The 22,096-nt window shown below is 44.8% G+C and overlaps 1 protein-coding gene across 17 annotated transcripts; it reads left to right on the top strand.

Annotated features, from left to right (window-relative positions):
- The first annotated feature begins 10,581 nt into the window (after nucleotides 1-10,581).
- LOC143882110 (replication protein A 70 kDa DNA-binding subunit B-like) lies at nucleotides 10,582-17,718 on the top strand. Of its 17 annotated transcripts, none has more exons than XM_077385527.1 (11): nucleotides 10,582-11,912; nucleotides 12,043-12,111; nucleotides 12,416-12,590; nucleotides 12,695-12,761; nucleotides 13,025-13,127; nucleotides 13,188-13,315; nucleotides 13,467-13,545; nucleotides 13,860-14,017; nucleotides 14,087-14,201; nucleotides 14,727-15,924; nucleotides 16,906-17,718. In XM_077385527.1, the coding sequence occupies exons 7-10, from the start codon at nucleotides 13,543-13,545 to the stop codon at nucleotides 14,733-14,735; spliced, it is 285 nt and encodes a 94-aa protein (XP_077241642.1). In that variant the 5' UTR covers nucleotides 10,582-11,912; nucleotides 12,043-12,111; nucleotides 12,416-12,590; nucleotides 12,695-12,761; nucleotides 13,025-13,127; nucleotides 13,188-13,315; nucleotides 13,467-13,542; the 3' UTR covers nucleotides 14,736-15,924; nucleotides 16,906-17,718. The 17 variants fall into 17 exon arrangements, 15 of the variants coding, with proteins under 15 accessions (XP_077241642.1, XP_077241636.1, XP_077241633.1 ...); XM_077385521.1 differs by having other exon boundaries at nucleotides 12,695-12,945; XM_077385518.1 differs by having other exon boundaries at nucleotides 12,695-12,945; nucleotides 13,025-13,315; nucleotides 14,727-15,634; nucleotides 15,860-15,924.
- The last annotated feature ends 4,378 nt before the right edge of the window (nucleotides 17,719-22,096 follow it).

Here is a 22,096-nt window from a genome sequence, read left to right as displayed (position 1 = left end):
TGTCGTCTAGCGAACGCGCCATATCCAGTCCGGACAGCCGGACAGGTCTTTTGTCGTCTAGCGCTTTTGTCGTCTAGCGAACGCGCCATATCCAGTCCGGACAGCCGGACAGGTCTTTTGTCGTCTAGCGCTTTTGTCGTCTAGCGAACGCGCCATATCCAGTCCGGACAGCCGGACAGGTCTTTTGTCGTCTAGCGCTTTTGTCGTCTAGCGAACGCGCCATATCCAGTCCGGACAGCCGGACAGGTCTTTTGTCGTCTAGCGCTTTTGGGACCTGTGCCTTGTATTTAATGCAGGCGGCGCATTTAATGCGAGCGGCGCATTTAATGCGAGCGGCGCATTTAATGCGGAAGGCGACGTGGCGCACTCCGGCTGGCGGAAATGGGCGGGATTTTTCCCGCTCTTCCCAGCTTCTCTATAAATACAGGAGTTTACTCTTCATTTCTTACTTTTCATCTTTTACTCTCCTCCTCTTCTGTTCGGCTGCTCAAGTTTTCTGCCCGCTTCGGATCAGTGAGCCCGGAGGTCCTCGTCCAACACTCCAGTTCGGTAATCTTTTTTAGCTTTTAGCCTTTCTTTCTTTTTTTTTGCTTTTTATGTCTAGCACTAGTTCGGAGACGGACTCCAGTTCAAGGGAGTCCGGTTCGACCAGTACCGCATCGGGGTCCGAGGCATCAGAGAGAGCGGTTCCGGCCTCACCTATAGTGGAGGCCGGTGTTGAGGGCGAAGAGCTAGTGATCATAATAGACGAGGAGAGCGGTGAGGAAATGAGTGTGGACTTAGACACAATCCCGGCCTGTGGGGACGGACCGGACCGGGTAGAAACCAGCGACGATGATGAGGACGTCGAAGCGGCAGTCCCTCAATCGTCGCGCATGCCAGTCGAGGTGATAGCGGAGGCACAGATGGAAGCCAACCCGCAGTATAACATCGGGGCCCTATACGAGGTGAACCATCTGTGGCCGAACAGGCTTCAGATCGTCAGGGACAAATACTGTATTCCTGGCCGGTACATTCTGAGGGCGGCTGTCGAAGGGGATCGGGCCAGCAACGATAGCGCAGACCTCTGCGTGTATGAGGAGGCCTTCCGGGCCGGGCTTAGGCTCCCCTTCCACCCCTTCTTTGCGGATGCACTGAATTACTACGGGCTGGCAGTTACACAGGTCGTCCCGAACTCTTGGAGGACACTGATCGGCTTCTTGTACCTTCTTGAAGTCCGGCTCCGTAGGAACCCCACCGTGCCCGTCTTCAGGATGTGTGCGCACCTGAAGAGGCATAAGGACGGCGGCTGGATCTACATTAGCCAGAGGCCCGAAATGAAAATGATCACTGGGATACCTTCTTCCATCCACACATGGAAGAACAGGTTCTTCTATGTAAAGGACACCGCGCCGGGCTCGCAGTGGCCGTTCTCATTACAATGGAGAACGCCAGACACTCGCCGCCTTAGTAAAAAACCAGCTCTCGAAGACTATGACCATATGACCTTCGCTCTGATCAAAGAAGAGCTCAAGCGAGGTCCAGTTCACTGCTCAGAGTTCGAAGAGGAGGCCGAGCTGGTCGCACTCGGGGTCAGCCGTGCGACGCCGGCACGTACGTAGACACTATAGGATAGCATTTATTTTTCTGAAGTATTTTTTAACTTTCATATTGCTGACTGCGCTCCGTTCTCTTTTGCAGAAATGGTGAAGCAGATGTCCCTTTTGGACAGAATCAAGCAGTCTTCGGGCGCGTCTCCAGCGCAGGAGCAGCCCCAACCAAAGGGCAAGAAGAGGAAGGTGCCGGAGTCGACCCCGCCGATGGTCGCGCTGGCTAAGCCTCTTAAAAGCAGCCGGGCGACGCATAAGCTTGCCCTATCTAGCCGGGCAGACACCACGGGTCAGAGCTCCAAGTCCGGAGCGGCGACGGGGTCAAAGCACGGCGGGGCAGTACTGGGTATGCCGGCTACGGCAACGGTTGGAGGCGACAACGTCTTCCGCCCGAACTGGGCCGTGCAGAAAACGGACACCGGCCTGGGGGATACCCGGGTGGCCGCAGAGTTGATGTACAAGGGTGTCCTCGCCCGCGACCGGCTAGCGGTCGAAAAAGAGGTGCCGGAGACCTGCGAAGCGGCAATCAGCTCCGCCCTCTATCAACTCCAGGTGTACTCAAGGGATATGGCCAAGAAGCGATATCTCTTCTCTGAGACGATCACAAGGATCGAGTCTGAAAAGGCCCAGCTCCAGAAGGAGAACGGCGAGCTGAATGAAGCCGTCCAGATCAAAGAGGCCGAGCTCAACAGCTTACAGGACGAGCTGCAGAGGGTAAAAAACCAGGCCGTGCAGGATCTCCTGAGTGCGGCTGAGAGGGCCGGAAGGAAGGAAAAGGCGGCCGTGGAGGCGGCCGTGAAGGAAACTGAGGAGAGGAAGGATGCCCAGCACTTCGACTTAGGCCTCCAGGCCTACAGGGCGGGTTTCCTTCTCTGCTCCGAGCAGGTGAAGAGGATTCACCCCGGCATCTCCTTGGACGCGCTAACCGTCCCGTATGCACCTCCAGAGGACGAGGAAGATGAGGAGGAAGACGAACCGGACTCCTCCCGGCCTATTGAGGTGGATGCGGGGGTGACTGTGGCCGCCGTCGCCTCGGCGGCGGCGGAGGGTGGCGAGCTCGCAGCCCTCACTCCCGAAGGGGTCGTCACCGAGGTGGTGGCCGACGAGGAGGCCTGAGCAGCAGCCTTCTTTCTTTTTGTTTGCACAGTTGGTAACGCCTATTCTTTGTAAGCCAGCTCGGCGAAGAGAGCAATTTTGTAATGCAAATATGAATACTGAATACAAATACATTTTTTGTTAAACTGTCTGTACAGCATCCTTATTTTTTTGTACGCGTATTATTTCTGTGCTTCATCGAGAACCGTGCTGGGAATATTTGAAGTTGGTTTCCACCACGGGCATCTTGGCTGGAACTGATCTCCAAGCCACTAGGACGAGCCGGAGTGCACCACTGCTGCTCGTCCTAAGTCTGCGAGAGCCGAGCTGGAAGCTTGGTGCTCAAACACTTAGGAAATATTTGAAGGTGGTTTCCACTGCGGGCGTCCTGGCTGGAACTGATCTCCAAGCCACTAGGATGAGCCGGAGTGCACCACTGCTGCTCGTCCTAAGTCTGCGAGAGCCGAGCTGGAAGCTTGGTGCTCAAACACTTAGGAAATATTTGAAGGTGGTTTCCACTGCGGGCGTCCTGGCTGGAACTGATCTTCAAGCCACTAGGATGAGCCGGAGTGCACCACTGCTGCTCGTCCTAAGTCTGCGAGAGCCGAGCTGGAAGCTTGGTGCTCAAACACTTAGGAAATATTTGAAGGTGGTTTCCACTGCGGGCGTCCTGGCTGGAACTGATCTCCAAGCCACTAGGATGAGCCGGAGTGCACCACTGCTGCTCGTCCTAAGTCCGCGAGAGCCGAGCTGGAAGCTTGGTGCTCAAACACTTAGGAAATATTTGAAGGTGGTTTCCACTGCGGGCGTCCTGGCTGGAACTGATCTCCAAGCCACTAGGATGAGCCGGAGTGCACCACTGCTGCTCGTCCTAAGTCCGCGAGAGCCGAGCTGGAAGCTTGGTGCTCAAACACTTAGGAAATATTTGAAGGTGGTTTCCACTGCGGGCGTCCTGGCTGGAACTGATCTCCAAGCCACTAGGATGAGCCGGAGTGCACCACTGCTGCTCGTCCTAAGTCTGCGAGAGCCGAGCTGGAAGCTTGGTGCTCAAACACTTAGGAAATATTTGAAGGTGGTTTCCACTGCGGGCGTCCTGGCTGGAACTGATCTCCAAGCCACTAGGATGAGCCGGAGTGCACCACTGCTGCTCGTCCTAAGTCTGCGAGAGCCGAGCTGGAAGCTTGGTGCTCAAACACTTAGGAAATATTTGAAGGTGGTTTCCACTGCGGGCGTCCTGGCTGGAACTGATCTCCAAGCCACTAGGATGAGCCGGAGTGCACCACTGCTGCTATATACTGATGGCTAAATGAGTTACTCAAAGAGAGACAATTATTTGGGAAACTTATTTTATTCATTGCAGAATGTGGATGATTACAGCAGTTCTTTACAAGCCTATGAAGGCAAACAAAATTACTGATAGTAGATCCGAAGATTTCTAGAATTCCAAGCATGTGGCAGCATCTGTTCGTCGAGGGACTCTAACCGATAGCTTCCTGGGCGGATGACTTCCTTGACTCGGTATGGTCCTTCCCAGGTCGGAGAGAGCTTGCCCACGCTTCTTGGCTGGGAAACGGAGGCTTTCCTCAGGACTAGGTGGCCAGCGCGGAATTCTCTTGGTCGGATCTTGACGTCATGATATCTGGATACTTTCTGCTTATAGGCCGCCGACCTGATCTGAGATTCCTCACGGACTTCTTCAAGCAAGTCAAGGTTGGCACGGAGTCCGTCCCCGTTGAGCTGCTCACTGAAATGGACGATCCTTGGGGAGGGGACGCCGATGTCAACCGGGATCACTGCTTCTGTTCCGAAGGAGAGATTAAAAGGCGACTCGCCTGTGGCCGTACGCGGAGTAGTCCGATACGCCCAGAGCACATGATACAGTTCGTCTGCCCAACGCCCGGCCTTGCCATCCAGTCTCTTCTTTATCCCCTGCAAGAGGGTCCTGTTCGTCACCTCTGTTTGCCCATTCGTCTGAGGATGTGCCACAGATGTGAATCTTTGCTCTATGTGCAGGTCAGAACAAAACTTTCGGAAATTCCTCGAGTCGAACTGCTTGCCATTGTCCGTTATGAGGACCCGGGGGATCCCGAACCTGCACACCACCGATTTCCAGAAGAAGTTCTGTACATTCTGCTCTGTGATCTTGGCCAGAGGCTCTGCTTCCACCCACTTGGTGAAATAATCAATGGCAACAACGACGAACTCACGGCCTCCTGAGGCCGGCGGAAAGGGGCCCAGAATATCCATCCCCCATACTGCGAAGGGAAGAGGACTGATGATCGGGGCCATCGGAACGGGTGGCTGGTGGACGGCTGGAGAGAACTTCTGGCACTTCTCACACTTTTTCACAAGGCTCAGCGCGTCCTTCCTCAGCGTAGGCCAGTACAGACCTCTCAGGAGGATTTTAATGGCCAGGGCCTTGCCCCCGAGGTGCTCTCCACAGATTCCTTCATGGGTTTCCTGCAGGGCTAACAAGGCATCACTGGGGCGAAGACACTTCAGATACGGGAGGGTATACGACCTCTTGTATAGAGTCTCGCCATCCAGTGAAAACCTCGCTGCCCTCTGCATGACCTTACGGGCTTCCTTTCTCTCTCCCGGGAGCTCTCCGCTGCGCAGATACCTGATTATCTCGTCCATCCAGCACGGTTCATCGTCAATCTGCATCACCACGACGGACTGGGCGTCGATACTGGACCTCTTCAGGAACTCCATGCGAATTTCCCTGAGGGCGGTGTAACCTGAGGCTGCGAGCTTTGATAGCACATCTGCCTTTACATTCTCTGCTCGGGGGATTCTGACGACCTCAAAGCTCTTGAAATGAACGGCAAGACTGCGAACCCTCCCCAGGTACTTGATCATTCGCTCTTCACGGGCTTCATACACTCCCTGGATCTGACAGACGACGAGCTGCGAATCGCAGTACGCCTTTAGCCTCTGAGCACGGGTCTGCACAGCAAGATTCATCCCGGCGATGAGCGCTTCATATTCTGCTTCATTATTGGACGCACGGAAACCGAACCTCAAGGCATAGTTCAGGACGAAGTCCTCTGGTCCAGTGAGAACTAGCCCTGCACCACACCCTGTCTTGTTCGATGACCCGTCCACGTAAACTTCCCAAAGCGGCTCTCCATCAGAAACTGGGTGCGAGATGACGGTCTCAGGCCCGGGGGGCGGTGATGCTCTGGAAACGACCCGGGGATCTGGCACGGCCAGCTCTGCTTCTGGAGATGGAACTGCTACTAGCCCGGGGTCTGGGTCCGGAACTGTGCACTCGGCTATGAAGTCAGCGAGGATCTGAGCTTTGATCGCCGGCCTGGGTAGGAACTTGATATCAAACTCACTGAGCTCCACGGCCCACTTGACAAGCCGGCCCGAAGTGTCTGGCCGGTGGAGGATCTGTCTGAGAGGCTGTCCTGTTAGGACTTTGATTGTGTGCGCCTGGAAGTACGGCCTTAGCTTCCGGGCCGCCGTAATGAGGGCGCACACGAGCTTCTCTACTCTCTGATATCTGGTCTCGGCATCATGGAGGACCTTACTAACATAGTAGATCGGCTTTTGCTGATTAGATTCTTCTTTGATCAGTACTGCTGCAACCGCCAAGGGTCCCGCTGAGAGGTACAGAATCAGCTCTTCTCCTGGCTCCGGCGTGGACAACAAGGGTGGGGAGGACAAATACTGCTTCAGCTCCTCGAACGCTGCTTGACACTCCGGAGTCCAGGGCGCGGTTTTTATACCTCTGATCGCATTGAAGAAAGGGAGGCATCTCTCGGCGGATTTTGAGATAAACCGCCCCAGAGCTGCCACCAGCCCGGTCAGCCGCTGTACTTCTCTGATAGTGCTCGGAGGAGTCAGCTCCATTACCGCCTTGATCTTCTCCGGGTTCGCCTCTATTCCTCTCTGGCTTACCATGAAGCCCAGGAACTTGCCCGCTCCGACGCCAAATGTACATTTGGTCGGATTAAGCTTCATGTTGTGTTCCCTCAAGACTTGGAAGGCCTCTTCGAGGTCGGAGACGTGGTTGGAAGCACTTCTGCTCTTCACTAGCATATCATCAACGTAGACCTCCATGTTCCGGCCAATCTGATTTCTGAACAGCTTGTTGACGAGACGCTGGTAAGTGGCTCCCGCATTCTTCAGTCCGAAAGGCATCACCCGATAGCAATACGTCCCCTGGTCGGTAACGAATGATGTCTTCGGGATGTCAGACTCGTACATTCTGATTTGATTGTATCCCGAGAAAGCATCCATGAAACTGAGCAGCTCGTGACCTGCTGTAGCGTCAATGAGCTGGTCTATTTTTGGAAGCGGGTAGCTGTCTTTTGGGCAGGCCTTGTTCAGGTCTGTGAAGTCTATACAGGTCCTCCACTTCCCGTTGGACTTTTTTACCATTACCACATTCGCGAGCCAGTCCGGATACTGGATCTCACGAATGAAATCGGCCTTCAAAAGCCTCTCCACCTCTTCTCTGATGGCTCTCCGTCTCTCCGGTGCAAAGTGTCTACGCTTCTGCTTCACGGGCTTGCAGGTCTGATCGACACCGAGCTCGTGGGTGCTAATCGACGGGTCAATGCCGGGCATGTCTGAAGGAGTCCAGGCAAAGACATCTGCATTGGCCCTGAGGAATTGAGCGAGATCCTGCTGCGCGGCCTCTGGCAGGGCAGAGCCGATCTGGACAACCCTCTGTTCATCATCGATGTTCAATTGAATGGAGATGAGGTCCTCTGCGGGCTGGTTGACTGTGATCTGCGCTTCGTCTCTCAGATCGTACAGCTCGATTGGAAGAGACTCAGACGCATTCTTCCCTCTCAGTGCTGCCGCATAGCATTGTCTTGATTGGGGCTGATCCCCTCTGACTTCACCTACGCCTCCTGGCGTAATGAACTTCATCTTCTGGTGATAAGCGGAGGGAATCGCTCGGAGGAGGTTCTGGCCGGGGCGTCCTAGAATGGCGTTATAGGCCGACTTGGCCTTAACCACCAGGAAGGTCACCATTGCAAAGGACTGGCAGGGCGGCTCCCCGATCAGAACTGGAAGCTCAATCTGCCCTTCGACCTTGACAACTTCTCCCGAGAATCCGAACAGATCTGAGTTGGCCGGCTTCAGACGGTCAGCTCCGATCATCATCTGCTCGAAGGCGTGGTAGTAGAGGATGTCGGCGGAGCTCCCGTTGTCGACCAAGATCTTCTTCATTTCCCAGTTCGCCACTAGCATTGTGACGACCAGGGCATCATCGTGCGGGAGGATCAGACCGTCCAGATCTGCCTCCGAAAAGGATATCTCATTTTCTGGCTCGGCCCTCTTGCTGCAGGCATGGACGGCGTTGACCTGCCGGGCATAGGTTCTGCGGGCCGATGAAGAGGTCCCTCCCGCGGTCGGCCCTCCTGAAATGGTACCAATGACACCATGAGGTTGGAGTTGAGGTTGAGGTACCTGAGGAGGGAGAACGGCCGGGGCTGGAGCCTGGATGCGGTCGCCCAGGGGTTGGGCGTCTCGAGGACTTCTGTCTCTGGGTCTCGGGTTGTCCTGGCGCTCCCTTCTATTGTCGTTATTTTTTAAGTACCTCCCGAGGTACCCTCTGCTTATCAGCTGCTCGATTTCCTCCTTGAGATGAATGCAGGCGTTGGTGTCGTGGCCGTGGCTCTTATGGAACCGGCAATACCTGGACATGTCTTGGGTGCCTGCCTCCGACGTCTGCTTCTTCGGCCACCGGATGAAGTCTTCTTTCCGGATGGCTGCCAAAATTTGAGCCCTAGACGCGGTGAGGGGCGTGTAGCGCTCCCTCGTCGGGGGGCTACTCTCCTTTCGAGGCCGGGGGGAGCTCCTTTCCTTCCGGGACGGACTGCTCTCCTTCCTCTGAGGTCTGTCATCCCTACGCTGCTTGGCGGGGTTCTTCTCCTCTGGTCTTCTCTTGCTGACGGAATCCAGGGCAGCGAGAGTCTCCTCGACGGAGATGTATTCTTCCGCCCCGGTCATCAGATCTGCCAAGGACTGCGGATTTCGCCGGGCGACTGCTCTTCGGAAGTCGGTGGACCGGGCTCCGGCCAGAAGAGCATTCGTCGCCGTGGAGGGATCCAGGTTGGGTACCTGAAGGGCCTCCCTGTTGAACCGGCCAACGAACGCTTTTAAGGCCTCACCGTCTTCCTGCCTCAGGGCCATCAGTGAAGCCGTCGTCTTTCGAGGCCTTCTGCTGCTCATGAAATGCCGGGCCAAGTCGTCCCCGAAGTCGTCGAAATTGTCAACGGACTTGGGCTTGAGCCGTGAGTACCAATCTCTTGCGGCTCCGGTTAATGTGGTGGGGAGTGCCCTGCAAAGGAACCCGTCCGACGCCCCGTGGAGAAGCATCGTGGTCCTGAAGGTCTACAGATGATCCACGGGGTCGGTGGTCCCATCATACTGCGGGATCTGCGGCATCTTGAAGCCCAAGGGGACTGCCGCACCGAGTACCCGATCTGTGAAAGGGGGATTGCTACTAAAGATTCTTGAAGCAGGGCGGCCATGATCTCTAGCCAGCTCCTCGATTCTGTTATCGATCTTCTGGATTCTTAGCAACATCGGATCATCCCTCTGTTCGGCCAGACGGGCAGGTCTACTTCTTACGGCTGATGGGCTCCTTGCGGATCCGGACTGGCTGAGGGGACTCCTTCGCCGGTGCCGCGATCCCTCTCCGTGCATAGGGTCTCTCTTGCTGCCCCGCTTCTGCACGGAGGGAGATCGTGACCGGTGATGCTGTCGACGAGGCTTAGGACGCACGCTCCTGTCCCGCGAGTGGTTGTTTCTTCGAGTGGAGTGACGAGTTTGGTCGCGGGGTGGAGACGCGCGTTCTCTGCGGGAGCTTTCTCCCCTCTGAACAGGTCGAGAAACCTCGACGGGGTGTTGCTGGAGTGCGGGAGCCGCATTCCTGAACTGCGCAACTACAGCGGTCATTTCCTGAAAAAGGGCCCTCATCTCCCTCGGGGTCGGGGTGGGGTCTGAACGGTCCGAGTGGGGCGAAGTCCGCTCCACGGCCGCCCCGACCTCCACTTGTGAGGCCAGACGCTCACTTCGTCCTTCACGGGGGGCCGTAGCCCGGGTAGCCCGAGAAGTCGGAGGTGCTCGCTTGCCGGTCTGCCCTACCATTTTTATCTGGGTGAGATTTTCGAACAGCTTTTTGTTGCGGGGTCCCACGGATGGCGCCAAATCTGTTAGGCCTAAAATCGGTAACAGGTTATGGTAGGACTGGGTGGTCCAGGCTAACGAGCCACGGCTGAATAGCTGGTTGAGTCCTGCGCTGCACAAAGTACAGACAAGAAAGAAAAAGGGTCAGAGGACCAACCCGGAGTGATACTCCGGACGGGTGCTTCGACACTCAAGTCAGTATGAGCAGGAGTGTAGAGCAATGTCAGAGCAAAAAGCTTTTGAGTTTTGGTTCTCAGATTTTCAGGACCCTCACCTTAGAACAAGTGAAGGCTATTTATAGTGATTCTGAGCCACCTGTCTAAGACAGGTGGTAGTGGTGAGACAGGTGGTGGCCCCTGTATGGACCAGGTCTCATGCCTAAGGAGGGCAGGTGGAGGTCCCTGATTGGTCCAGGTGCCACACCTAGGGGAGACAGGTGTTGGCCTTCCAACGGTCCTTGTGAGGGCCACGTGCCAGAAGCTAATTGGATGCTGAGTTCGGATCCCTCAGTGCTGAGTCCGGATTGCTGAGTCCGGATTCCCTCAGTGCTGAGTCCGGACCCTATCAATCCCATATTACGAGAAAACAAAATATATGTTTATTTGGTTGGTTCATATTTTCCTACCAAATACAATCAAATTTGCATTGTTAAATTAGAAGTAACAAAATTTCGAACTCATTTCTTATAATGAAATGCTATTTTAATTTTATTAAGATTTTTTGCCATGAAAATTTTTATATTGGGAAATGATTTCAGCGCTCCAATTTTTTGATAAACACGCGCTCCACAAGTTTGTCGTGTAGTATTTAAAGGGCTTAAGAGCTTTTTGAGAACCGTAATATTCCTCTGACAACCTTTTAAATACTACACGGCAAAATTTGGAGCGCATGTTTATCAAAACAATTTAGCGCAGAAATCATTTCCCTTCATATTTTACCTAGTATTTGACTTATTTACCATGTCTCAATCCAGAGCATGAAGGATTTATTTTGCAGATTAAGAAGATTACGAATGAAGAGAAAAGTGAGAAAGACTGCAAAGAAAAGAGTTTGGCCAAGAAGATGTGATATCATCGAAGCTGGACTAGTGGACTGAGTGGGTGCTTTCAAAATGTGTATATTTACTGTGATTTTATAAACAAAAATCAATATTACTATTGTTAATCAATAATTAATTAGGACATAAGCTTTATCAGTCGATCTTGTGTTTGAATGTAGGAGTTGAATTGAGCTCTTTTGGAATTCTTGTGGAGGAGGAGACATTATGCTTTGTTGGTTTTTGTATAAGATTCTATTGGGAATTTTAAGATATTTTTAATCATATTATAGTTTTAGGTAGAACACCATCGATAATCCTTTACTACTCTTAAAGCCTGAATGGAAAAAAATTTCATGGGCTTCTTTTTCTCTAATTCCCCCTATATCCTGCCTTATAGATCTTCCAGGACCTTTGATTCCCAAGATATCTTGTAAAGATCAATCTCACACGTCTGATGGCCATTCTGATTTGGTCTTTTCCTAACCTCAAATACCCCTTCATTAGCCTCCAAAAACTCACCGTCTCATCAGCCAGGTGTCCCTTCTATTAAAAAAAAATCTAACAGGGCGCTAAAAGATAGAGACAAGTTTATCACCACCAGGTACACGTATCATCTCTCAGACGTCAGGTGTCCTTGCTATTCAAAAAATCTAACAGGGATTTGAACCAAACTTGTGATAAGTGAAATATGTAAGCTATCATTCAACTGTGGAAGAACATCTATTTTCTTTCATTTTTCCCTTTACTTTGGCTTGTGGAGAGAAGCAGCAGCATTGGTAGAGGGGGCGACAATAAAGATGAAGAGACACGTATCTCTAAGGGCAAAGTACAACCATAAAGTGAAGAAAAAGCCCTTATAAAAAGGACATATAAGGAAGTTTCCACAAAATAAAAAGTAGGACTTAAATGGCATTTCGGCGAAAGAAAGATTTCAGATTTCATTCTATGTTTATTCCCTGAGTGCTCTGTATAAGCACAGACTATGGGATTGATTGTGGGGCTTTATGCTTGTTAGCCTTCAAATGCTCTTGGTCGGTATTGCAAGCTCTTGAATGTGCTTATAAGAACTAAAATAAAGTGCTATATTTTCAGTCTCTTTCCTTCTCTCATATTTTCAGCAAACTAAGTGCAATATTTTCTTATATGTGAAGTCTGTTTCAGGACCACATGTAGGTAGATCCTACTGATGCTGCTAAAGTGAAGGTGCTTTATAAAGATCACAATCTCCAGGTTTGAGCTCTTTCCTGGTATCATTATTAACATAGATTCTCTCAGTTTCAGTCCTCTCTGTTTTGTTCATTAGAATCAGATGTGGAGGATTTTTGACATTTTTATCTTCAAATGTTCTGGAAGAATTAATGGTCCCAAGGCCCTGTTTGGATTGGAAAATTTTTGATGAACTGTTTGAATTACCTTTCTTTGTCATAGATATACCAGGTATTATGATATGACTTTCTATTCATTGCATATATTTGACGGATTTTATGTATATTGCGAATTTATATATGTTGAACAAACTACTAAAATGATGCAGATAAATGCTCAATATGGACAAAGAAAAAGGCACAACTTAAGGAAAAGATTTATCTCTTCCCGATCTTCAATCTATTGCAAGTTTAAATCCTGGAGACAACAAATGGACAATCAAATGTTCCGTCTTGCAAAAAGGGGACACCATTTTTTATAATGTAACTTTGGTAGATGAAGATGTATGTATTATAATAAAGCCATATTAATCTACATTCTTTTATGAAATCATTATTAGTAAATATATAATATATGTATACTTACATTTCATTATTTGTATTTTTAGGGTACAACAATATCAGCTACTCTGTTCAATGAATCGATAGAGTTATTTGATGACAAGCTACTTCAAGGTAAAACGTATTATATTTCAAATGGTTTCGTCAAATACTATCGTTCTTGCAAGGAAATCAGTTTCAACAAAAAGTACTATTGTTCGAGAAGCTATAAATGAACAACAAATTGGTGGGACAATAAAGTATAACTTTGTTCCTTTGAAGATGACTCGTCCATATATTGAATCACATGATTATATAGGTAAGCAGATGCATAAATATTTAACAAATTATTATTAAAGAATAGATTTGATATCTACCTTAATATTTTATTTTTACAGATATTGTTGTACTTGTGGTTGGTGCTGGCCCACCTTTAAATAGTATTCGAAGAAACGATCAAACAACAATAACTCGATGACAGCTTCAAATCGTTGACTTAGAGTATGTATGTCATATTTATATTAAGATTATCAAATATGTTGATTTATCTATTTATTGCAGATGCACGACGCCTATGCAATTAACATTGTGGGAGCGACTAACAAATGAAGAAGGGGAAATTATAGCAGCAAAAGTGGGTGAAAATCCAGTAATAGTTTTAACATATATCAAAGTTCAAGATTTTCAAGGTACATTTCATATATATAAATATTTCTATACATGTATTTCATATATTCAAAGTGTATTGACGTTTGTAGTCACATGGTTATATATGTTTAATTAACTTATATATTTCATTCTGTTTTGAAATATAATACTCTTTATTTATTTTGAATATAGGCATGTCATTTTGCACAACTGGAAATACAATGATAAAGATAAATCCAGACATAGAGGAAGCTAAAGTCTTAAGAGAATGGTATTATTGCTCATTTATTTTCAAATATTGTTTATTTAATATTTAAGATAATTTTATATGCTATAACTAACTTTATATTCCTTCATAGGGCCAACATTAATCAAATGATAGTTGAGGAGCACAAAAAAAAAGAAGAAAGTTCCATCCCTTCTATAATTTCTTCCACTGAAACTAGCAACATTAATGCAATTATCAATGATAAACAGCTACCTCACAGACAAGTAATATAATAAAATTTACAATGTCAATATTACTCTATTTAAAAAAAAAAAAAGTATAAGGTCTCCATTATAATTAATATCTCTTTATTGTAGGTTCAATTGTGCAAAGTACAAGCATGGATTGTAGAAATCAATAACAAACAAGATCCGTGGTATCTATCGTGCACACTTTGTAAGAAAAAAGTTGAAAAATCTATTAATGCGGAAAAATTTGAGAGCTGTCATTCCAACAAGTTTGAGGTTGTTGATCGGTAAGCTTAGTTTACACTATTATGAAAAAAAATTATAATTATTATAACTTACATGTTTTTATTCAACAGATATTTATTCAAGATCAAGGTTGGACATAAAACTGGCTCATTTTGGATCACACTGTTCGATAAGGAAGTTGAAAAGTTATTTGCTTGTGAAGCAACTGAAATGAAAAAACTCAAGGTTTGAAACCAAACGTAACTCGTCAAAAAAATTTGAATTTATTATTTCCACATATTCTATCTTCTTAAAAATGGAGGAACTAAACAGTGCCAAGTTCATTAATCGTATAAAAGAATGCATGTAGACTGCGTATACATTCACCATAAAGATTTCTGAAAGACAAGTTAAGGGTGAATCTTCACAACAATACACATGCATTCAAATAGAAAAATTAGATGGAGAAGATTGGGAAAAGACGCCAACAGAAATAGCCACAATTTTGCTGGATAGGCAAATTGTATTTTTTTCTTTTCCATCTTTAAACTCCTATTTTTAATTTATATTCTTATTTGCCTTTAAATATTCTTATTATTCATTTATTATTTTCAAGTGATCTATTTCAAAATATCAAAAATCAAATGAAGTTATAGGTGACTGAAGAACTTACTGTTTTTTGGACAGAAGGTAAAACTTCTGTTTTTAATTCATATTAACTGTATTCAATTTTTACTCATTTATTTAATATTTTTAAATGATTTGTTTCAGGGTATCTAAAATGGAGTTAAGGGAAGACGAACAAAGGACTTGCTGATCTTTTTGGGATCTTTTGGGTTTAATTTGCATCTTCCTTACCTTAAACTCAGTTTATATGTAACAATGATTATTTTGAATGTAATATAGGAGTTTTATGTACATAGTAGTGCTAATATCAATGGACGTTTATTATTAAATATAACGTTACTTGCCTCCTTGTAAACACAGGTATCTTCTTATCTTTCATTTGCAGTGAAGCAATAATTGATTAAGATTAAAATTTCTTCCCTCAGTTACTAATTGGTAAAGCAGTGGGGCTATGATGCTTTACCTACATCATAATTATTTCTTCAATAAATAATGCACAATGATGATCAGCTGTTGATCCAATGTTGGTGTTTCTTGCCACACTCCCTTTCAATGTAAATCCAACAAGGTTTACTTGAGCAGACTGACTAAACGATCATCTCTTTTAGGAGTTTTAGATCTACATATTTATTTGAATGTTCAAGGACCTTAGTTGAATGAAGCAATATTGGAAGCGGAAAGAGGATTCGGGGTTTCACCTACAAGTCTTTCATCCCTTCAAGAATCCTCAAGCTTTAGTGAGTTCCTTGGAAGCGTTGACATGGTTATAATCTAAAAAAGAACAAATGTTCCTAGGTAAGGGCTTTATGTTTGTCATATTTAAGCATTTGTTATCATATTTAATGATCAATTCTCTGTTACTCATCTATGCAATTACAGGATGTCTACCTTCACACATGACACAAACTGCCTTCCAACATGGGCAAACATGGCATCGCATTTGCACATATTTTAGATGCATGGGATAAACAAGATGAATATGAGCACACAGGTCTCCATTTCTTTGCCATAGCCAGCTATGTGAAAATATTTTCACTTCATATCAAACCTTGGTAATGACTGAATTGGAAATTTTGTACTTTCATTTCTTCTTTTGTGGGTTGTACTTTCAAATCTTTTTTTTTGGGGGAAAATGGAATGTTTGGCATAAAAATGAGAAAAGACTGCGATATCTTAGATTTATTGTAATTAGTCTAACTGCTACGACGAGCACTTGTCAGGAGAAGACCTGTAAACTTTCTTATGCTACATTTTTTTTACAATGTTTCTTGATGCAGGTAAAATATTGGAACTATCAGATGGTATAAGGGGTTACCATGATGCCTTTGGCTTGCTTTCAAGGGTAAGGGTAAGCTATGCATGTGCATTTGATAGAGTAAATTCTTTACTGTTAAATGGTATGCAGACTTGCACATAATTTACTTTCATTTCCACCAAATAAATCATCATGTGATGCAGCCCAATTTTGTGCCCTATTCTGAAAACTGAATCCAAAGGTTTGCTTGTAGGAAATTTGAAAATGAATTACTGCCTAAAATATTTCTCGAGTTTATAAGAATTTGTAGCCCATATCCTGGCCTTAAATTCGGGATGGTTATTTTCTTAGGAACCAATTATGTTTTACCCATCCTTTGGGGTTTGAACCATAACCAGACTAATTCCACTATTATACTTATGTTTTACAGCCAGACAATTCTAATATTCTAGCTGGAATCTTCTAAAAAAAGTTCCAAGGAATATATACATGAAGATATGCTTAACGACTACATGAATATATACTTAACGACTACAAGATGTACTTATTTTTTTTATTTGCTTCTTATTGATGTGTTAATAGTATCTAATTGAGTGTCATTTTGAAAATGCTGAATTGTGGCCAAAACATTATAGAAACAGAAATTTTCTTAGTATTGGTGGAGGTAACTGTGCCTTAGAGGATTGCAAAGGAATTTTCAGGTTGAAAATAATTACAAGATCAGGTGCACAAAAGATTGTATGGGAATCACTGAGTTTATAGAGGTCGAAAATTATGCTTTTTGTGGAAATTGTTATGCTTTTTTTTTTTTTTTTTTTTTTGTGAATGCTATGTTGTAATAACTATATTAAACTCCTACTAATTGCCAGGCCTAGGTTGCAAAAATTAAACTCAATCTTAAAGCCTTTTGTTCCTTCATCTTGCCATACCTTTCTCTTTGTTCTGTCTGCTTGGCTTTTTGAACACTATATGAGGTTCCATATGATGAAAAATAACTTTTGAACTTCTTGAATATTAGCATCATTGAGACTATTTATTTGCTTTCATCCGGTCCTCTATGTGCAGCAGGTTGTGGATCCAACAAAAGAGCTACAAAGTTTGAGAGGATGTATTTATTGCAGCTCTTCGAGGAAGCGATGTCTCCATTTTATCCTCGTTATGTTCCCTGGTACGTTATATTTTCATTTCATACTTATGAGAAACATGAAATCAAAGTATCAGAACTAATTGGGTTGGGTAAGTTCTCATTTTCTGAAAACATTCCGGACAAGCTTAATGTTACTGTGTCTTTTTACTGCATGCAAATTGGTTTTGAGTGCTGACTGCAAATCGGTTATTAAACACATCCTAATAAGTTGCAATCACCAAAAATTGAAACTCTACCCCCTACCAATCATTCTGTCTATACGTACATGCTTTTCCTTCTCTTTAATTGGATTTTTACAACCCAAAAATGTTCTCCTAGCAAACTCTTCGATAATCTGATTGGATCTGCACATATTCGTTCTTTCAAGTTGATTTTGCTGTTATTTTGTCTATGGCATATGATCTTGGCAACGAGAGTGGATGATAGATTATAACAAAATATTGGACCACCAACCACTTCATTCACCTCATCCTTTTCTTATTGATGAGTTGCAAATAGCGCGCTCTCATTTGTGCAGAATCATACGGTATTGTTGATTATTATAGGAAACATTTGTGGAGAATCATATGGTATTGTTGCTTATTGTACGAAAAATATTTGTATGGAACGATATTATGCCTCTCCAAAAAGTTCACTGTATGGAGTTCTATGTTGATTAATGAAAGCTAGCCTACTAGAAAGAAATTGAGTTATAAATTATCTTACGAGCAAAATGTATTGAAATTTATATTGAAATAAACAAATTTTAATAAACAATTTGTAAAATACCTTAGTGGCACGTGCGGTGCACCACGTGCATCTTTTACTAGTTACTTTAATGCCTCATAGATGTAAATTTCTTGGTAGTTAATAAATAACTCTTTTTAAAAAACATTCGCACTATTTTTATCTCACAAAAATTTAGTCATAAAAGCACCTATTTTTGCCTGTGTTGGGAAAGTTGTCTTATTTCACACCCACGGTGGTTGCTTGGGTGGGAAGGCAAAGGCAAAAATAGAGATGTCTATTTTTAGCTTTTGGGGAAAACTAAACTATAAAAAGAGAAGTGTTATTCTCTTGGGTTGCGGCGAAGCAAGACGTCTTTGGTGTGTCGGCTGCCAAAGGAGAAAGAAGAAAAAGAGAGTAAGGGAGAAGAGGTTTTTCATCTCGGGTTTTTTTTCTTGGGTTTTTTTTCGGGTTTATCTCTAGCGTTATCTCTTGTGTACGGTCTTGGGTTTGAGAAGCAAGGAAAGGGTTGCGGGTTTGTGGGTTTGCGATTAATCCATTGTAATCCTTGTACATTGTTTTTTCTCATAGTGGAAGATCGTGTTTCTCGCCCGTGGAGTAGGCTTGGCCGAATCACGTAAAATATCGGTGTTCATCTTGTGCTTGTTTGTTATTTTTCTTTTCCATTAAATTTGTGCACGATCGGATTGGATTGCCCGACAGATTTTCTCAACAAGTGGTATCAGAGCTCAGGTAGAGCGATCGTCGAGGCTGGGTGGAGTGGTCGTGGGTGTTGTGGTTGGATCGCAATTAGAGCAATTTTTGGGAGTAGAAAGATTGTCCAAGAAAGATTCTCGTTCGAGGTGGAGCGCTGCACCGTGAAAAGCGGAGTAATATGAGATGACGGTAAAATCAAGTTCTACTCAGTTCAACATCGACAGATTTGACGGAAAGGGCAATTTCACTCTATGGCAGATGAGGGTGAAGGAGATCCTAGTTCGACAGGGCTTGGCTAAGGAGTTGAAGGGAAATGATGGCAAGCGTGAGAGGATGACGGTACCTGTGTTGGGGAGGATGGATCGAGATCCCTCTCCAAGGTTGACTAGTTGAGTCAACGGGTTGGCAGCTACACATGTGCATTGGCCGTGTTGATCGAATCGGGAGGAGTCAGAACCAAGGTGATTCGAGGGTGTGTAGCTGGTACTTCGGAAGGCCAATGGTGGTTTGCTGCGATAGCGGACCAGTGGCGACATTAACGGAAAATCTTCAGGTGGCTGGGAAATAAGCCAAGGTGGAGATTGTTGGGAAAGTTGCCTTATTTCCCACCCACGGTGGTTGCTTGGGTGGTTGCTTGGGTGGGAAGGCAAAGGCAAAAATAGAGATGTCTATTTTTAGCTTTTGGGGAAAACTAAACTATAAAAAGAGAAGTGTTATTCTCTTGGGTTGCGGTGAAGCAAGACGTCTTTGGTGTGTCGGCTACCAAAGGAGAGAGAAGAAAAAGAGAGAAAGGGAGAAGAGGTTTTTCATCTCGGGGTTTTTTTCTTGGGTTCTTTTTCGGGTTTATCTCTAGCGTTATCTCTTGTGTACGGTCTTGGGTTTGAGAAGCAAGGAAAGGGTTGCGGGTTTGTGGGTTTGCGATTAATCCATTGTAATCCTCGTATATTGTTTTTTCTCATAGTGGAAGATCGTGTTTCTCGCCAGTGGAGTAGGCTTGGCCGAACCACGTAAAATATCGGTGTTCATCTTGTGGCTTGTTTGTTATGTTTCTTTTCGGTTAAATTTGTGCACGATCGGATTGGATTGCCTGGCGGATTTTGGCGGATTTTCTCAACAGCTTGAACAATGTGTGTACGTGTAAACTATGATAACAATAGCAAGATGATATCATCTTGATGAACGAAAATGACCATGAATCAGTGTACACGTGGCACATTTTCTTGATGATCATGATCATTGATATGATGGGCCATCACAATGCAACCAAGTGGTTCAAGATTCGACATCGGATTATCTAACTCTCTTTGATCTATAGGAATTTCTATAAGGTATAGTCTATCTATGAATTAGAGGGTTGGGATCATCCAATGGAGATGATTTTTGGTGCACAATCTAAAAATATCGGGGCCAACAACTGACTAGTTTGGATCTTCAAACTAGGCGGGCTTCACTGTATTTTCGAAAATATAGGCTCACCTACGAACGGACGTAATACACATTGGGGCCCACCTATTATGCGGCACTACCTACATCATAAAGCACATATTCTTTAAAAAAATTCACTGAGGCCACTTTGTTGGAAGATCCAAGCTGTTCATCCGTTGAGCCTCAACGTAAATACGTTGTGACCCAAAAATCATCTCCATTGGATGATCCTAACCCTCCAATCTAATACGACGGCACCTCATAAAAATCTCTATGGTTCGAAGAGTTAGGATCATCTTAGGGAGATGATTTTTGGTGCAATGCTTACGTACATTGAGTCTCAACAACCGAATGGTTTGGATCTTGAAAAAACTGAGCTCATGTGGGTTTTTCTTTTTTTTTTTTTTTTTAATACACTTTTTATGGTGCTCACCTTCTTCAGAGATCTAAACCACTCATTGTTAGGTCCCACTAAGGATTCATGTTAAAAAAGAGGAGAGTAGTGAGTATTGGTTGTGAGAATAAGTATAGGTGGGGCCTGCCTTTTTCATTGAGAGAGAGAATAATATAGGTGGGGCCTACCTTTTTCATTGAGAGAGAGAGAATAAGTATAGGTGGGGCCTACCCTTTTCATTGAGAGAGAGAGAGAGAGAGAGAGAGAGAGAGATTATCACTGCCCAAAGGTGTTAAAAGTATAAAAGATTAAATACTGCCTTTCTCGGGGTACTTTTACATTTGCTTCTACTCTTTAGTTCCCCCAAATGGACCTCGTTGGAAACCATGCCTATTGTTTTCTTGTGTTCTTACTTAGGCAAGTGTCACTATTGGAGGCCCACGCTTTATTAAGGAAAACAGCTTCCGTCTTTCTACCACCTCTCTTCTCATTTAATGCCACCGAAAGCAAAGTTATCCCATAACCAAAATTGCCTCTTCTCATCTACTTCTTCGGCCTCGTCAATTCAAGATGAAGGGTTTGTTTGTTTTAATTTTCTCTCTCTCCTTTCTTCTATTTATCTTCCTTCTGTCACCATTTCAAGATGTGTCGGCACTTCCTTCCTAGGATGTTGCTGCTTTAGTTTTTGCCTTCATATGTCAAAAAAATATTTAAATAGGATGAGAATAAGACAAGAAAAGGCTAATATAGAAACCCTAGCATTTGGCTTCCACCCTTAAAACAAATCAAATTGCACAAACCAACATGTTGCAAACAGACTAACTCTATGGGTGTCAGCTGTTATCTAAGGTCCTGTTTGGATTGCTCAAAAAATATTTTTAGAGAAAACTTTTTCCTATGGATTTTTTTCCCATAATTTATAGTGAATTAATAAACTTTAGGGATATCATTAGAAATTAAGGTCTCCGTAAATAAAACTTGAGCCGTGGTGGTTCAAGTTACATTTTTCCATACGTAAACAAACAATGGAAAACATGAAATTTTTATCCGAAAAATATGGTATGATTTAGGGACCTTTTGAAAATATTTTTCAAAAAACAAAACATTTTGGCTGTTACATAATTTCAATGACTAATTGGCAAATATTTTACAAATTAGAGATTTCTAGGTAAAATTTCCAAAGGGTCTGGTCTAGTGAGGGTAAATAAGGGATAAGGGGTAAACCGATAGAGAGTAAGTAGATTAGTCTGAAATGATTTACCCTACAATGGATTACTCCATCGAATTTACTCCCCCACCAGAAGATACCAAATGAAAATGGAATTTGCTTGCGTCCATGCCAAAAGGCATTTTGCAGATGGTCTGTCGCACGTAGGAGCAGCCACATAGGCTCATTTTTCGGCAAATTTTGACTTCACTCACGAGGTGGCTGGTCGGACCATCTGCGAAATGCCTTTTGCTATGGACGCTAGCAAATCCCAATGAAAATATGGGTAATACCTGCTAAACACATATAAACAGCATGAGAAATGATACAGTAAGAAGCTTTCAAGATGCGAAAAGCATGAGAAGCTTTTCTTTTCATTGTTTCTCTATGAGAAACAAAATAGAAGTCCTTTCATTTGCTATGCATTGTGGGCCACTCATGGCAATTGAAGCATCTGGCATTGTATTAGTGGGCCCTGATATATGGTGGTAATCGAACGGCATAGATTTTCAATCAAATTAGTCTAATCATATAACATTCCTGTTTGGTCACTTTGGACTTTAGATCGTGCGTATACACCATTGTTTGGTGTAATAGATCAGCCATTGTGGCTATCTTTTGATACCGAGGCACAATGGTGAGAGATGATAAGCTACACACAACT

This window comes from Tasmannia lanceolata, unplaced genomic scaffold, assembly GCF_043159265.1.
Source record: "Tasmannia lanceolata isolate RefF3 unplaced genomic scaffold, GAP_Taslan_0.1 ptg000007l, whole genome shotgun sequence".
In the NCBI taxonomy this organism is placed as follows: Eukaryota; Viridiplantae; Streptophyta; class Magnoliopsida; order Canellales; family Winteraceae; genus Tasmannia; species Tasmannia lanceolata.
Note: the sequence above shows the minus strand (reverse complement) of the source record. Positions and strands in the feature narration are given on the sequence as shown.